The 18,844-nt window shown below is 36.7% G+C and overlaps 1 protein-coding gene and 1 pseudogene across 1 annotated transcript; one reads left to right on the forward strand and one right to left on the reverse strand.

The window, feature by feature from the left end:
* The first annotated feature begins 1,691 nt into the window (after positions 1–1,691).
* Positions 1,692–4,023, forward strand: LOC120218759 (annotated as a pseudogene).
* Positions 4,024–4,282: 259 nt separating this feature from the next.
* LOC120218760 lies at positions 4,283–13,230 on the reverse strand. Its single transcript, XM_039215658.1, has 12 exons — positions 12,214–13,230; positions 11,682–11,958; positions 11,393–11,578; positions 10,908–11,042; positions 10,236–10,658; positions 8,225–9,689; positions 7,233–8,188; positions 6,448–6,653; positions 6,195–6,350; positions 5,667–5,898; positions 5,117–5,430; positions 4,283–4,970 (listed from the first exon to the last, which is right to left on the reverse strand). The coding sequence occupies exons 1-12, from the start codon at positions 12,966–12,968 to the stop codon at positions 4,664–4,666; spliced, it is 5,412 nt and encodes a 1,803-aa protein (XP_039071589.1). The 5' UTR covers positions 12,969–13,230; the 3' UTR covers positions 4,283–4,663.
* Between the last annotated feature and the right edge of the window lie 5,614 nt (positions 13,231–18,844).

An 18,844-nucleotide genomic window follows, 5' to 3' on the forward strand; every position in this document is an offset into this window, starting at 1 on the left:
GATATCAGTAGTTCCTTTTCCGGTTGTATATCATCGCTAAGATCTCCACCTTCACCACCACTCTTTCTCCATCTTCTTTCTTGCCAGTATTTTGTTAATCTTGTGTATCTCATTGTTAAGCTTCTGGTCCTTGTTTTGCTTCCGTGTCTACCGTCCATCTTGCATATTCACACCAAACTGGAAAGCAGCCTTTGGCATTGCTTCCTTGTGCTCATTGTATGTTGCCCACTCTTCCTCTGTTTCAAAGTCCCATCGATGAAGACGACCCTTTGCCGGTTGAAATAATTTTAATAGCAGCATAAGCATCACCAATCTGTCAACTAAAACCAAAATAAATGAATAACAGCATTCAATTTAAGGTGGACAAATAGGCTTACTCGTCCTCCCATATCCATTTTGGACAAGTCATCTTCATCGTCACTGTAAACAATCTCACGGTTGTACTCCTGATAATCAGGATAGCATTCAGAGTAACTCTCAGATATGAAATTAGGATCCTTCTCACGAGCATCCTTCTCCCTCAATTGCTGAAGCCTTTGGTCATCCCTCTTGAACACAGACCCTAATTCTCTAACGTTCTCTTCTTGACTCTATGATATACCAACTATACCATGTCCATCAATGACTTACTTAAACATATAGTCTTTTTTTTCATCCATGACAAAATATACTCTCATAATTTAACATTGGACAATTCATACTCGAAATATCATTCATGATAAACATCATATGTAACGACCAGTGATCAATGCATTTTATATTCAACTTTTGACATATTTAAAATATGTCAAATATATGATATATGACATAAATATCATGTCAATATAAATAAGGTAGATTTATCGCAAGTCATACTCAATAATGTATAAAATATCTATGTATAATATTATGCATGCATTGCATTCTTTTTGGGACTTTATATGCAAGTCAAAATATAAGCCTAATTAAGATTTAACTTGATCATTTTCTTCTAATTAGGCTAAATCCAAAAATGTCATAATATCATATTCTGACATTTTGTATTATTTTTAAAGAAATATTATCTTGTATTAATATACACATTTAAAAATTATTCCGTTTGTACCAATGGAAATTAGACTCAAATACGAATCTATTCATATAAGGCACTCATTATAGTTCAATTTGTACAATTTATGATAAATTTTCAAAGTTGACCGATAGAATTTGTTTTGAGCAGAATTTGTTGTCCTGTTTTCTAACCTATCATCGATTAAAAATTCATATCTTTTTGTATACACCTCGAAAGTAGGTTCCGTTTCTTCTAAACAAAACTAAACTAATATACTAGTCCAAAGATATAAAAATAATTCTTTAATCATTTTTTTAGAATTTATGGTGATTTTTTAAATTTACTGTCTAGAGCATAAATTCTAAGCAGGTTTCACTAATTTGCATTTCTAATTTGTTCACTAATTTTAATACCAAATACACATATATGCATGCATAACAAATTACATAATATTTTAGGGATCATTCATTACTATAGTAACTTCGACACTGACTTATTATAAGTTAATGTTTATTCGATAACATTAAATTTACAATCATCTTGTGTCTTTAGCTTGTAAACTTCCCTTAGGTCATCCTTAAGTTTTTCCTTTAACTTTGATATTATTTGATCTTGTTCGTGGAGAGTACGAAATGTTGGGTGAAAATGACTCAGTTTTGAAATGCTCGAGATTATCCAACTCATTTTGGATCTTCTTGAGGCACCTGACCCTTGCGCCCTTGAGAAGTTCCTTGGGAGGATCCCGACGGTGTTCAATGTTGTGATTCTTACTCCCCACGGATACTTTGCTCAAGACAATGTTTTGGGGTACCCCGACACCGGTGGCCAGGTTGTTTATATCTTGGATCAAATCGAGCTTTGGAGAATGAGATGCTCCTCCGTATCAAGCAGCAAGGACTCAACATCAGCCCTCGCATTCTCATTGTGAGAGCTCTTGATTACTGCTAGTAGTTTAAATAATTTGTTTGGGGCCTCTTCTGTATATGATTTGACTATCTTGTATGCTAATTTCTTTGTTCCTTTTTCAGATTACTAGACTTCTTCCTGACGTAGTTGGAACAACTTGCGGTCAACGACTCGAGAAAGTATATGGAACAGAGCACTCGGATATTCTTCGAATACCCTTCAGAACAGAGAAGGGAATTGTGCGTAAATGGATCTCTAGATTCGAAGTCTGGCCGTACTTGGAAACTTAAACCGAGGTGAACCACTTGAACCAGTGATCTTCTCATGTACATTTCCATGATGGTAGATCACATCAGTTTTATTTACAAGTAAATCTGTTGTTCCACAGGATGTTGCTCATGAAATTTCCAAAGAATTGCAAGGCAAGCGAGATCTGATAGTTGGAAACTACAGCGATGGCAATTTCGTCGCTTCCTTGCTCGCACATAAATTGGGTGTCACACAGGTTTGTGAGAAACTAATTTACTAGGATCTTATATGTTCTCATATATTCGATCACATTTCGGTAAAATGACTTGGTTTTTCGCCCTTGTGTAGTGTACCATTGCCCATGCATTGGAGAAGACGAAATATCCAGATTCAGATATCTACTGGAACAAACTTGAAGACAAATACCATTTCTCCTGCCAATTTACAGCTGATCTTTTTGCCATGAGCCATTCAGATGTCATCATCACCAGTACTTTCCAGGAAATTGCAGGAAGGTATACATAGATGATTTGTGTTCTAAGTATTTGGTTTGATATTTTATTGAAATCCTGTTCTCTAACTTGTCGGATAAAGATCATTAACTCGATATAATTCTGTAATAAAAGCAAGGACACCGTTGGTCAATACGAGAGCCACACTGCTTTCACTCTTCCTGGTCTCTACCGTGTTGTACATGGTATTGATGTGTTTGATCCCAAATTCAACGTCCCCCGGTGCTGATACGGAGATATACTTCCCTTACACCGAGGAGAATAGGAGGTTGAAGCATTTCCATCCCGAGATCGAAGACCTTCTTTACAGCAAAGTTGAGAATGAAGAACACCTGTAAATGCAAGTTTTCCACTAGCAAAACCAATTATTAAAATATCTGTTGTCTGATCTAACATTTTGTCCATGATAACCCGTAGATGTGTGCTCAATGACCGCAACAAGCCAATTCTGTTTACAATGGCAAGGCTGGATCGTGTCAAGAATTTAACTGGACTTGTAGAGTGGTATGGCAAGAACGCAAAGTTGCGAGAGTTGGTTAGCCTTGTAGTTGTAGGTGGAGACAGGCGAAAGGAATCGAAAGATTCGGAAGAGAAAGCTGAAATGAAGAAGATGTTCGAGCTGATCGAAAAGTACAACTTAAACGGCCAATTCAGATGGATATCATCCCAAATGAACCGTATCCGTAACGGAGAACTTTACCGTTACATCTGTGACACCAAAGGTGCATTTGTACAACCTGCATTGTATGAAGCTTTCGGGTTGACAGTTGTGGAGGCAATGACTTGTGGTTTGCCAACATTCGCAACTTGCAATGGTGGACCAGCTGAGATTATTGTCCACAGTAAATCCGGTTTCAACATTGATCCATACCACAGTGATCATGCCGCTGAGATACTAGTCAATTTCTTCGAGAAGTGCAAGGCAGATCCATCTCACTGGGACAAGATCTCACAAGGAGGCTTGAAACGTATTGAGGAGAAGTAAGATTTCACAAATTTTGTTTTGCTTTTCGTATTTGTGCATACGTTTTAAGTTTGATCTAATGGAATACAAATGGTTGGAAAAACCAGATATACATGGAAGATCTTCTCCGAGAGACTATTGACCATCACTGGAGTGTATGGATTCTGGAAGCATGTCTCCAACCTTGAACGCCAAGAGAGCTGACTTTATCTTGAGATGTTCTACGCTCTAAAGTACCGCAAGCTGGTAATTTTCTCATTCACATTCTCATTTGTGTTTGTTTCTTCGAGGTCTCTTGTTCTAACTACATTGCTACGGGTTTGTGATTGTTACAGGCTGAATCAGTTCCTTTGGCAGAGTAAACTGAAGGAGATGAACAACAAAGGGTGGCTCCTTTGCGAAGAATAATAATTTTTGTTACCGAACTTGAATTGTATTTCATTTTGTTTTTTTTCTTTCTGCCGACATTGTTTGAACATGGCGTTTTGCGCCCCTCAATTCAAGCAAAAGATTGCCTTGTTCTCTAAGTTTCTTCTTCTTTTGATTTTATTTTCAAACCTACAAAAAATTTCAGAAAAATGAAACATGAAATATTCAATAATGAACTTCATGACCAAAAAAAGGAACCACTCGTATACGTATTAGATTATTTCTGTATACCTTTACAAGATTGACATTTCAAAACTTACAAACTGTACACTGCTATACCATCGCCATGCTTCTCTTGTGCTCGGAGGGCATTTCTGATAGGACATTGTAGCGTAAACTATACATAAAGACGAGACAATGTTGCCACAATATCTACTTTGTTCTTTCTTTCCTTTTTTGCTTCAAATATCTCCTTACATGCATTTACAAATATTTACCTAACACTCCCATAGAGCGTGAAAATTACGAAGATCGACTCTGCAGACAGGCACCGTTACACAAAACTATTGACCCAAAAATGCAGCACTTTGTGGCAAAGGCTGCTTCCCTTCTAAACCCTACAACTCTCTCCATCTATTCTTCTTTGGTAGTTTTCTGGTTCTCGAGTTCCTGACGTTGTCTCGGATACAAAATGGTTGCCAATACTAAAGCAAATGCAAGACCAACTACTCCACTAAAAGGTTGAAAGGGGTAACCTTTAGTTATCCAGAGAGGATGGTTCGCCTTATAAATTAGAATTCCACTTGTTTGTAGAACAATACTTGAAGCCATTATCCCAGTCCGAAATCCGGTTGGAATTGAGAGGCTGCCCTCGTTTCTTTGCCGTATGCCTGACAAAGCTAAAGATAAAAGCCATAACCCGGGTATCGCCATTAGAGACCTGCAATCCCATTGAACCATTATTGGGGCAACTGTTGGTAACATTTTTATTTTTTAAAAATAATGATAGATTTAAAAATACAAAGAAAATAATACCTCGAAAAGAAGAAAGGGGAAATGATTTTAAAGAGAACAAGAGAATGTTACCTCTGGATCAAAGAAAATACAAGTCCAGATATGATAATTCCCCGATGATATCCAAAATCTGCAGCAATTTCATCAGACAACCATGATCTAAAAACCAGTTCTTCAATTAGCACAATGCCAGTAGTGGTAACAATTCCTCGAACAGCCATCACAAGCAGTTTCCCATAAACTTTGAGCCTGGTCGTGAAATCCACACATGATGGAAGAAAATTTGAAGGCACAGACAAACTGACACAGCCAAGCAAAACATTTACAGATTGTATTAACATAACAAGCATGACTCCTCCAATCAAACCTGTCAGAAAACCTCTGATCTGCAAGTAATAATAGAGATATTAACTCAGTCTAGGATAATAGCAGCTGTACATAACTGTTAAATTTAGGATTTCCTCCCAGAATCAAACCCCTAATTGACCAGGTGCAGAAAAGCAACAACCTCACACATAAACCAACATGCATGGTAGGAATCAGAAGCTAACATAAGAGATAAATATAAATGGCCCTCCAACTAGGTTTTTCTTCAATAAGAGGTTTCAGCTAGAACCCATACCATTGATGATGTCGAATCCAGTCCATATTGCTCAAGTGGATTTTCATAACCACGTATTCTTTTGCCCCATAACATGACAAGTATCATGAGAGCATAGTACAAGCCAATAATGGAAACAAGTTCAGCAAACTTGGAGGGATTATTTCTTGTCCAGCTCTGCACAAGAGTTGGAAGCAATGGAACAATAACTGGCGACCACAGAACAAGACCCATGCTGACAAAGCCAAGAATCCTGTCGGAAGAAAGCAGGACACAAAAGGAAAAATACAACATCAGTATAACAAGAATAGATAGATGACAAACATAAATCTATCTGGAAAAAGTAGAAAACCACCAGCACAGCAGCACGGCAGCACCTAGCACCCAGATATATATCAGAAATGTGCAATGTATACGAATGTCTGTTAAAATGTTTTAAAACATTTAGCATACATTCTCTAGCATGAACAGATAGATTCAAGTTACTCTTAATCGTAAATTCAAACAGAATGCAAAGGTGGGTTGGAAAGGTTTCTAGCCACTTAATACCTTTGGTATAAGGGGCGTTCAGCTATGCGGAGAAATGTGATAAGCCTATCCGTTAGACTCACTGAAGCACGTATACCACCCCAAAGCAAAGCAATTTTACCAAATAGCCTCAAAATGCCACCCCTTTGTCCCAAATCTGCTAACATAGCAACCAATCTGCTGACAAAGATGCGAGTAAGTAGAGTTCTGAAGAAAACCAAACAAACAGAACTTCAAATGCAACAGAAACATAAATCAGGCATATGATAATGACCTTTCTTGATCCAATTCACCATCTTCCTTTGTAGGTACAATAGGACCAGCAACTGATAAGGCTTTCTCCGCAAGATTACTGACCATGTTGATTTGGTTTTTGTCGCCTACTATTTCGTCAGGAATTCCAAGCTCTTTATGCAGATGAACTTTCTCCCTGAATGTCTTGGACGAACTTTCTGCAGTTCCCTTTTCTTTTAGGGGATCCTTTGCATTTTTATACACCAGCAAGAATGAGAAGAATACTAAGTCGGGATAAGGAAAAATGAACATAAAGATCAATCAACATGCAAACATATAACAATAGAAGATTAAAATTTTTGAACTAAAAATCTTTTAACTCAAAATAATTCAACGTTTCCTTGGATGCTCTTGTGCAAAATGATATGACGTGAGCAGGCTTTTAACCATTTTGGCAAAAACTAAAACTAGTCATTTAACCATGAAAGATAGGGAGCAAGGTCAAAAAGGTTCTTAGGGCATCAAACCATGACATAAACATGAAACGATAGTTAGAAGCAATTAAATAAAGTAATTATAAGCATAATTTTTAGGGAACATTCATACCTAGAAGTTAATGACAATAAAATTCAAAGAACACCTTGTCGATAATAATATTGTTGAAACCCTTATTACTTGCCAAATTTTGTTTATTTTTTAGCAACAAGACAAGGATAACACTGCTAAGCCAAGCTTGTGCAGATAAGCTTAACCAGCCAAAAAAAGAAGAAAAAAGAAGAAGATATAAATGCATATATAAAAAATTCTAAAGAATTTAACTATTACCTGGTTTGGCAGTGGAGCTAGCAAAGCTGACGCTCCCAGAGCAGCTGTAACAGCACCAACCATGACACCGTCTTTGTCTAGGTTTTTCAAACTGGTTTCTACCTCTTTTTTGTTCCTGGGGCCATGCAGAGTACCATCTTGACTAGTTTTATGAACAGGTGATTGATCAATATCCGTTATACTAGTCCTACCATGATTTCCCCCCCGAGATATTTGCGTTTTTTCAGCAGCTTTAACTTCACTTTGATCATCACCGTGAACTGTAGATAGATGAAAATACTTCCTCAAACCAGCTAAGCTAGATCCTATAATAATACCTATCGGCAGCACTCTCCTTAGATAACTTGTGCTCTGAACAGTTGATGAAATAGCCTTGATAACATTCTCTCCATTAATAGTACCAACTTTAGCTGAGGTATTGTCAATAACATTCTCCTTGCCCTCAAAATCATTAAGCTTCTCATCATCTCTAATACACAGAGACACTGCAGATGCAATTGTTTCAATATCTATAGCAAGTTGAGATTCCATTTCTTCCATGTCAGATGCAGTCAGCCTACGATCAACTTCCACCCTCAAAGAATCCAATATAGTAACTTTTACCAGATGCATCAATTCCTCTAGTCCCCTATATCCCTGTCCAGCATTTCCAATCATATTGCCTCTAGTCTCAAACTCTCCAACAGGGTCATGCTGCCTTTCAGTATCTAATATTTCATATGATGTTTCAATGCAATTTTCCATTTCACTCACTTCAGCAGCTGGAGCCTCAGGTTCTCTGCTACGAGTTGTAAGATCACCAGTAGAATTTCTGTTCTCTCCAGGTTGTTCCAAGAGCATCCACTGACCTCCTTCTGGAAAGTAGTCGAGCAATAAAGCAGTAGTTGTATCTACATCTAGTGGTTTGGTAGATGGTTTTGAAAGCAAATATCTATGGAAGTATTTATTATATGGAAAGACCTCATATTGACTTGCATTTATGTGCAAGGGAATGCTATTTATGGGTCTATCTGAATAGTCAGCCAGAGATTTACGACCAACTAGACGATCATTGTTTCTTGGAAAATCCAAACTACCGCCTGCAGTATTTCTCTGAGAATCATCACTACCAGTCTCCTTAGATGAAACAGGATTTTTTAGGGATTCCTTCCCCAGCCATTCACTAGTTGAGTCATCATGCAAGGATGTGTCATTGCCATGATCATTATGTGTTGGAGGATCGTACAATCTATCAGAAATCATACTCTGGTTATTTTTACTGCCTTCGGCTTCTCTTAATTTGTTATCATTGTCACTGCCCCCTTTTTTTTCAGATGTATCTTGCGTCTCAGGCAGAGATTCAATATTCTCAGCCCTGACCTCATGTCCAACATTCGAATCATTTTCTTTTTCCACCTCAAGTTGATCAATCATATTTTCTATCACATCAAACACACTGTTAACAGCCACTTGGGTGGAATCATCCATCCCTGTCAGAGCCTCTAATGCTTGAGAAACACTGAAGGATGTAGTATTGGAATCAGTGACGGTGGACTTATTTTGATCAGATGAACGTTGCACATCTTTCTTCTGATCATCAATCCTTTCCCCTTCCTCAGGTTGGGCTTCAGAAGATCCTGCAGAAGCCACTTTATTTTGGTCGGTCAAAGAATCCACGACTTTTTCTTCCTTTTGCTGGGAATTATTATCATCCTTCGTTTCAGTTTGGCCTACACCATCTTGGTCTGCTTTGGATTCACCACTAAGTATTTCGTCCGTGCAACCTTCCTTCCCAGCTTGGGTCGACAAATTAGGCTTAGCACTAGTTTCTGATCCTGGTTCAATCAATTCAGCATGTAGAGAGGCCTTTTCCTTATTGAGATCATCAGTTACATGAGTTTTTCCTGATTCATTTGTATCCTTCTTGACTGAAGAAGATACATCACTGTAATCTCCACTTGCTGGTTGAGATTGAACTATATCCCCGGACTTGTGCATATTGCCTAAAGGCTGAGATTCTGATCCCTGTCCAGCAGTAGCTTTCTCCGAGCCAACTTGATTGGTATCAGTCCCATTTGTATCCTTCTTGACTGAAGAAGAAATATCACCGTGATTTCCACTTGCTGATTGAGATTGACCTACATCCCCAGACTTTTGCATATCGTCTGAAGGCTGAGATTCTGATCCCTGTCCAGCAATAGCTTTCTCCGACCCAACTTGATTGCTATCAATCCCATTTGCCAAATCCTGAGCTCTTTTTATCTCATCTGTAGAATGAGCTTTACTGGCACTTTGTTGGACTTTTGACTCAAACCCTGATTGCATTTTGGGAATCCACTCAATACCCTGTTTTAAGTTCGTGCCTTGAGAATGCATAACAACAGATACAGCTCCCGTGAGTTTTTCACGAACATCTTCTGGAACAGCATCTTGCAAAGCTTTCATAACTGTTTCTCCTTGATTAACAGCAGCCAATACCTGGATGTATATATTAAGATCATTTAACATACCTAAATTTTATGTCCCAAATTCTTAATACCTAATGTTCATATCTCCAAATTCTTAGTCATACCAGATTCAAAAAGATACTTAGATAACCAAGCATGCCACACCAGAAAATAATAAAAATTTGAAAATAACATAATATAAGCTAATTTTCCATAAATACTTTTAAAAGGAAAACAAATATAGATGCCAACAACCCTTGTGGAAAATCATAAACTGATTAATGAAAGTCCAACAAATACAAAAAGACCCCAAACATTTATATTGTTCATTCAAGAAATATATTATTTATCACAAAACTTGTACAGTTAACATATTTCCTTCCCGCAAGCACATGTGCAGAAGCCGTCCTTTAACATTAGCTTATCATTTTGATTGTTCAAAATTCAGATTATACTTGATGCAAACTACAGCAAACTGAAGGCTAAAAATTGATGAATATGTAGGAACATTTTTTTAAATCCAGAATGATAATACATGTAAGATAAAAGAAGAAACTGCTATGTTTATAATCTCTACCTTCTGCTTCTCTGCTTCTTTCAAAGTTCCGGGCATAGTTACATCAAGCATATTCATAACTACTTGTGCAGTTTGTAAAACTTGCCCTATTTTGCCATCTTCAGGTACAGCTTCCTCTTTGACCAACTCTCCTTCAAGAGGTTTGTTCTTTGCTGACACATCTTTGAGTGAATCTTGTCCGGACTGTAGGTGCATGCTAGCAGCTGTACTACCATCCTCTAACATGTCTCTTGTAGGACCAACGGAATAGCCATTTATAGAATTTGATCTAGAAAGATCCAAAAGCTTCTTAGTGTTTCTTCCTTTACCAGTCAACCTACCTTCTGTGAAAGCTACACCTTTTGAGGGACTGATGGTGACATCAACATCTTTTAGAAGAGGATGACGACCCTTTAGGAGTCCAAGCTCCACTGCAGTAAGCCACTATATAAACCAAATGATAATAATGAGGAAAATCAATTGCAACAGTCATGGAGAAACTTTATCAAGTTCGATGACATGCTGCAGAACATGTCACTAAAGCCCGGTTAGCACGACTTGCAATAACCAGGATATAGTTGGCAAATGGAAACATCTTATCATGAAATATGAAGTAAGTTTTGTATGCCTTAAATTGTTCAGGGTAAAAAATCCACGACTGAAGGACCACAGATGAGAAGATGAATACGCTACCTCAATAGTAAGATGCTGGCACCAAGATGCTGTAGCTCTATATGAATAACAAGAACATAGAAGTAGGCTGGTAAAAGGATTTTCTGCAATCAAACCACGTGGAATGGAGAACAGTGGAACTGATCCATCATCACTCTGTAAAATGAAAAGCTCGCAAAATATTAGGTTTACCATCTAGGTTTCCTCCTTTCCCAAAGGGGTAGTTAGGTTCTGAGCCACTGTACAAACATGCAAAGGACAGAACCAGAAAAAATACAAGCTATTGCAAGGCAAGTCCTAAAATATATCATCCAATACGAGAAGGCAAGATTAAAATACCTTTGGTCAATATTTACCATTAAAATAGGTAAATTTAACAATGTCCATTTTCAGCATTTACAAATGATTTTTTTTTGAAGCAAGAGTGCAATAAATTGGAAATTTGACATGTAAATTATGTACCTCAAAAGTGATATAGCATTGGCATCAGAAGTTCAAGAAGGTACCTGTATAAAAAGAACAGGAATCTTCACATTGTGAACTAAGCTTCGCGAACTAGATTTGGAGTAAAAGTTTTCTATGTCCTCGAAGCCATAAGATATCATAGATATTGCCTTATCAAAGTCACGAACAGATTTGGCCGATAAAGCCTTTTCCACATCAAACCCTTTTGCCCGGCCTTGAAATAGCTCCTAGATCATTCATGAAACAAATGCATTAGTACTGAATGATCAATGTATAATGAAGTATACCTAAACACAAAAGCCAACAAGCAATTTTGAAGCGATAACCAACCTTATTAGAGCGTAGAATATCTATAAGTCCACCAGTGAGTTTTTCATTTAGAGCGATCTGATAAGGAGTCAATCTTGTGGCCTCCTCCAAATCAAAAGGATTGTCTATACAAGTCGCAGCTGTCAAAGGTGTTTTCTCACCAACTTCCGCCAAGTATTTTGTCAACATGTTTGCACCGTATCCCCAGCCAACACCCATCAATGCGTTCCATGGTCTTGCCTTACTGATGAATTGTATAACTGTGGAGATATCATCACTGTCAGCAGCTGTAAACAACCTACATAAATAAAAGTCATTAAGTATGGGTGATTCCAGAAGGCTTTTCAATGAACTTCCAGGGAAAAATAAAAGCACCTAGCTTATATTAGATAATTCTTGAGCAGCCTAGCTCTCAATTTCTGTCAAAATATATGATTTTCTCAAGTAAACAATTCCCATTTACTTCAAACATATTACAAACATTTTAAACGAATGACAATAAACAGAAGGAAAGAAATATACTCGCTATAAAGAACAGAACTCAATAGCTTACCGCGGAGTGGTGAGTGGCGAGCTAGCGCAACCTCTGGGATTCATAACAACCGGAAAAAACCCACAAATAACCGCGTCCTTAACAAACGCCTTGACCTTCGTGTCCATACTACCCTCCGCCGTTCCCGGGACCACCAGGACCGTCGTGTCCAATCCATGTTCTTCGCTCAAGTCTAAATTCGCCGGCCAATCAATTGAAACGACGCCGCCATCCTCCGTGTTTATACAAACTCTCTGGTATTCCAACTCACTCAGCTCCTCTCCTCTGTTTCTACTCTCCCGTATCATCCTTCCGCTATCTATCCTCACGAAATGCCTATCTTCCTTCACCAGCCTCTCGTTCACATCCTCCATCAGCTCACTTCCTTCGAACGATATAGAGGGGCATCGGAGGACGACGAAGCGGTTAAACGGCGTCGGACTGGTGAACAGAACCCACTCCCCGATTTCGCAGGCATTTTTTCGACCTCCTGATGCTAAATTCAACCGCGACGACAAATAAAGAGAGAGGCCGGAAGTTAGACCCAAAACCGGAGCGAGAAAATAGAGGGAGGAAAGATTCTGGAAAAGGTTGTTATCGAAAGATAAATTGAATTGGCTTTGGAGAGTGGGGTTGGAGCGGGAGAGCTTGAAACGGCGTCGTCGTCTGAAAACACGAAATTCGCGGATACGGAAAGAGTTTCGAGGGTAGAAAAAGAAGGGGTCGGAGGAGCGGTTGGGCGTGATACGGAGGCTGGTGGTGTAAGAGAAGCTCATTTATTTTTATTTTTATTTTCTCTTTGGGGAAATGGAAATTTGAGTTATAGAAGGAGGTTTTAAAGAATAGACAGAGACTGGAGGAAGAAAATGATGGGGAAAGAGTGAATTTGAAACAGGGGCGGATGGCGACGGTGGGTGATGGAGGGAGGTAAGTGGTGAGGAGAGGTTCTACAGTTTTACCCGCGAACTAAAGAGAAACATATGGCTTCAGCTTGTGGGCGATGGATGGTGGATCCCACACTGGGAAGGTGGGTCCCTAAAGGGCATTCAAAGGCCGTTGCTAGTTGCTACTAGAAAGTTTTGTATTCTTGTTCAAATGGAATATTATTTTATAAATGATTGAGGATCGTGTTCGTACCTGCATCGTCCAATTGATCCTCACTGCTTCGCTCTCTACGTAAAGGCAGCAAATGCCTTTGACCTTAATATTGAGCCAATAAGAAGTACAGGTTTTGAGAGTTCTGTTTGAATTACTTGCCCCAATATTTATTTTGGACGGGCCACTGTAAAATGAAGCTACAAATTTTCGAGAGATTGCTCCAGCCCGATTCTATTGAGGGTTAAAGACTTGTGCATCCTTTAAACAAGAAGTTAAAGGATGTTTGAAGGTTCCAACTTAAAAAAAATAGGATTGAATTAATTAAAGTATTTGATTAATTTTAATCATTAAATTCTGATAATTATTTAAAATATTATTATCCGTGACATATACGATTATGTCATGTACAATTTACATTCTTGTTTTATCCCACAAAATATGTTTCTTTTGATTTTTAAAATTATCTCATTTAAAATATCCTATTAGAAAATTTTAAAAAAAAACATCACTTATATATTTTTTACTCTTTTATGCTCCACTCTTTTATACTTATTAAAATAAATCTATCAATTACTTTTTGAGGATAATTTTATTATTTTTCTTGATTAAATATATCTCCTAAAATTATGTATATAATCAATATGAGACACAAATTATAGGAAAAATAAAGTATTAATTTTATGGATGAGTCTAAAGCACATGTCACACACCGAAATACATCACTAACGTGACACATCGATGTACACCACTAACGTGACACACCGATACACACCACTAATTAAAATGTCCTTATTAAATAAATATGAAATAATATAACGACTTATTCACGGTTAATTTTTTATTATTATTTTATAGGAATTTTATTAGGAATATAATTAGATTATATTTTTTTATTAAAATTATAATCATTTTAAGAATTTTTACTTCTTTAGGATTTGAGCAATCAATTTATTCAATTTTGTAAAATCACCCTAGAGCAACCATCAAAACCATCGTCGGTGACCTTATCTTTGTGGGAAAATCACATTATTCAATCTTTATTGTCGCTGTCAAGAGGAAACGGATCTCTGTCTTTACTGAAAGTCAAATTATTCAACCTTCACCATTCTCCACAACTATTTTTTCCCAAGTAATTAGGCAACTAGCAAAGCATCAATCTCCAGATTAAAATTGAGAAAGAAAATAATTTCCAAAAATACCTTTAATTAAGCTTAAAATTGCTGCAGCACTGGTATTAAGTGTTGGCTGTAAAAGAGGGCCAATTACCATAGCAGGGTTTATGGCGACCATGTCAATTCCCTTCTCCTTTGAAAATTTCCAGGCAGAATCCTCGGCCATTGTTTTTGAGACTACATACCATTGCTGAATTGAAAAGAATTATAGCAAAAAATATTAATTAATTGAAAATTTTTCAGTGTGTGTGTATATATATATATATATATATATATATATATATATGAACTTATCATGCACTTGAAAACGTGAAGGCTGTAGCACGCACATATAGTATAGTGCACAAACATAAGATAAAATGCAAATTATAGCAGAAATAAGCCAACAACTAGCCAGTTATACAACCTTGCAAAATTTGTTCCATATCTGTAATCAATACCCTTCATACTAAAGGGCAACAAACTGATGGTCACAAGCACTATAGCAAAAAAGAGTTTTAGCGGCGTTTTTTTTTGTTCTATAGCGGCGATAGGAAAAACGCCGTAAGAAGCGCCGCTAAAGTTAGCGGCGTTTGAGAACAAAAAACGCCGCAATAGGTCAAGATCTATCGCGGCGTTTTTGGAGCAAACGCCGCAAAAGATCGATATCTATAGCGGCGTTTTTTAACAAACGCCGCAAAAGGTCAGATCTATAGCGGCGTTTTTGGATACAAACGCCGCAAAAGGTTAGACCTATAGCGGCGTTTTTGGATACAAACGCCGCAAAAGGTCAGACCTATAGCGATGTTTTTGGAACAAACGCCGCAAAACGTTAGATCTATAGTGTCGTTTTTTGGAACAAACGTCGCAAAAGGTCAATATCTATAGCGGCGTTTTGGAACAAACGCCGTAAACGGACAGATCTATAGCGGCGTTTTTTATATAAAACGCCGCAAAAGGGTAGATCTATAGCGGCGTTTGTATCTAAATACCTTTCTTTAGCTAAGATTAATTGATTTTACATATTTCATTTCTGCTCTACATCATCTAAATTTAATATCAGGTAGTTTTATCTAATTAACAACCATCCATTTTAATTAAGACACAAGTTATGCAAAAAAATACTTAACAACAAAAATAAATTAAAATTTATAAACATTAAAATTAAATATAATGTAGTTTGACACCGTTCTCTATAATTTAGTTTAGGTTCTTTCACATTCAATTTAAAAAAATATTGTTCACTAGAATTTAGTCTTCATTGCTCCTTCGTATATCTTGCATTTTCCAATCAATCTTTACGACGTGAGCATCATAGTAAACTGATTGATCTCTCCTCTCCTAAATTCCATAAAGAAACGCAAATTAACATAGAGATGGAAGATTATTGAGAGATTTAAGAACAATGCGTGCATCTATTAATCACCTGCAAGCACAACATGATATATCCAATGGTCACCTTATTACATTTAGAATGCTCAAATGGGATGATCTCTCTCGTACTGCATTCTTTACATTAACCCATTGATCCTCCTCAGCCCCATATCCAACAAATATGTCCTGGACTCTCTTCAACAAATAATACAGATGGAACTAACGTGTCATATACAAATAATACAAATAAATGTTAAAAGGTAGAGAAATTCCAATTATTTATTTTAGCAGGCCAGATCTAGCATAAATTCCGTGCTAGTAACCTAACATCCCTTATTTATGATCATAAATCCCAAAGTATGGACTCGGTACAAATTTCTTCATAATTACAGCAAGAAAAACATCGTATCAATGTTCATAACACAATAGCATTATTGATATGTTACTGACAGGAAGAGAGCTAGTAAAATGTATCTCTTGTTTTCTAATTAAAATACTTGTACCTGATGAGATGAAGAAAAATTTGCAAAAATATATCAGAATATAAATTATTATGGAGAAAACTAATCTTTGAAAATAATCAACCAAAAGTAAAAGTCGATGTGAGAAAATCACCAATCTCTGCCTTGAATCTGAAGAACCCAGGACCAATCACCTCACTCTTGCAATCATTTAAAGCATCTACAACCTGCATAAATTTTATACCCCTCAAACTTCTCAAGAATGATTGTAAATGAAGAGGGTTTCAAGTCAGACAATTCCAGTAGAGATATACCATATCATTCTTCAAGAAATGAAGAACTTTCTGCATATCATTGTCATTTATTGCTCTCCCGATCAAGGCATGCCAGTTGCGCTGGATGAGAAATACTGCGACCTACAAAATTGATATGCTCCAATAAGATATACCACATACCCAAAAATGCAAGAAATTATAAAACTATAGTAACACAACCTTTAGACTTTTAACTCATTCTAACTACATAATTCCCCCGCCCTCCATCTTTCTCTCACTCTTTAACACGCATTCACATGTGTACATGTTCAATGTCTTCTCTTGCAGAAGCAATCTATCCAAATGAACTAGCATAGTAGTCATAGCAGCAAAGATCAACTCAGTTTTTTCCATTATCATAATGTCAAATTACATTCATTCATCCCCACAAATATTATATGCTAATAATTAATTATGAGGAAAAAAAGATATATTGAAAAAGAAAAAGAAATGAGGAGGGAACAAGGCAGAAAGATGGTCCAACAGCAAACAGACATTATATATAACATTTTCATCCAAAAGAACCCACTAGAATTAGGAAACTTAACCGTTAGGATTCAATTTCCAAATTTACCATGCTATAGCAGTGCATGGTATGACGAAACAACATGTGATACAAAGCTGAGAACCTATGAGCCAATGAAAGGCAAAACGTGAAGAAATCCTCATGTATTAATCACCCATGAATCTTACTCAGCAACTTAAATTGTAACCTGGTTACTAAATAAGTAATATTTTAGCAACATTTGGCTATGTAACAATTCACGAAGGCAATGACTAGAAATCCAGGGTCATCATCAAAGTTGCCGACAACATCAAAGTTGCCGACAACATCAAAGTATAGAACAGTACCCAATCCTCCATTTCATAAAGGACATTCCAGCCAAAGTTAACACTGCTATATGGAAACTTGAAAAAACAAACTGCAGTAGCTAAGAAAAATCACAACTATCATCATGATTCTTATAACTTTTTTAAGGAAAAAATTTAACAAGTAGAAAAACTGTGCATAAAGGTCCACTAACAGACTAGATAGGTGCAGTACTCAAAAGAAGGGAATTAGGGAAAGATAAAACATAGAGATAATTCAGTCAAACACTCAACATCATCCTTAATCATTGCACCAAAACAGTAACCAAATCAACCCTATTAAATATTTTAAAGAGAAAACAAGTCCTCAATCATTGCACCATGCTTCAACAGTTCACTAGTTTAGTTGTCTGTTACAGAATATGGACCAAGAGGTAAAGGTAATTACAAATAGTTCTTCTCATCTATGGTTGTTTGTTAAATTAACTATGTCATTAACCTAAGCTCAGTCCCATCAGGTTGACAATAACCTTTCAGCAATTCTATCAGATTACTGGTAAAATATTTCATCTTCTAGAGGGGAAATACAAACTGTAAAATCACAATAATAACAGTGGAAACTCCAAAAATATTATTCAACCAGCTCACCTGCATGTAAAATATCAAAATGCTCCACAAATCCCACAAATACTACAGTATGTCTCAATAGTGCAAAATATGGTTGCACTACGGAATGCTTATCCCTGGGAAGCAGATGTGCAATGTAACTGAAGATTAGTGCTAGTGCTTCATTTCTCTTCAGTTTTATTTTTTACCTTTGTAAGGTTTAAGGGATAAACATATGAAATTGAATGCTTAAATTAGCTAATAGTATATTGATCAAAATTAGGCTCTTCTCTTCACTAAATTAATAGATCTATCCATAACTTTAATAGTTTCAATTTCAAGTACTATACAACGCAAATAAGATAAACTAAAACATCATGTCTAGATATCATATCATCTACAATTATACCTTCAATTATAAATGAACCACCTATCACCAGAGCTGCATACTCGATATTATCTGGTGGCTGAAGAAAACAAAAAGTGTAATAAGATGTAATTTGTTGAGAGCTTAATATATATATAAATATAAATATATGGGGGGAGGGGGGAATAGTCAAGTACATGTGTTATCCATAGGTTTTGAACTCCATGAATAATTGTAGCGCCGGAACCAATACAGAATATGCCAACAACATATATCAAGGACCAAACAAATCTTTCCTTGGAATAGCCATATCTGAGAAAAAAGCAAAGGTTTCAACCTATACTTTAACGTATGAACTTGTATCTTGTGTTTACAAATTATTCCCTAGTTTAGCATGTATGCATCATATTAAAACATAGGAATTAGCTGAAAGATAAGGCATGAAGATGATTAACACACAAAGTGAAATTG

This window comes from Hibiscus syriacus, unplaced genomic scaffold (assembly GCF_006381635.1).
Source record: "Hibiscus syriacus cultivar Baekdansim isolate YM2019G1 unplaced genomic scaffold, ASM638163v2 tig00110201_pilon, whole genome shotgun sequence".
NCBI classification, from domain to species: Eukaryota; Viridiplantae; Streptophyta; class Magnoliopsida; order Malvales; family Malvaceae; genus Hibiscus; species Hibiscus syriacus.

Coding starts and splice junctions, on each gene's coding strand:
- LOC120218760 (XM_039215658.1), bottom strand. CDS start 12,968: ATGAGCTTCTCTTACACCACCAGCCTCCGTATCACGCCCAACCGCTCC. Junction 11,959..12,213: donor TCGCCACTCACCACTCCGCG/GTAAGCTATTGA, acceptor TTATTTATGTAG/GTTGTTTACAGCTGCTGACA. Junction 11,043..11,392: donor TTCCTGTTCTTTTTATACAG/GTACCTTCTTGA, acceptor TTCATTTTACAG/AGTGATGATGGATCAGTTCC.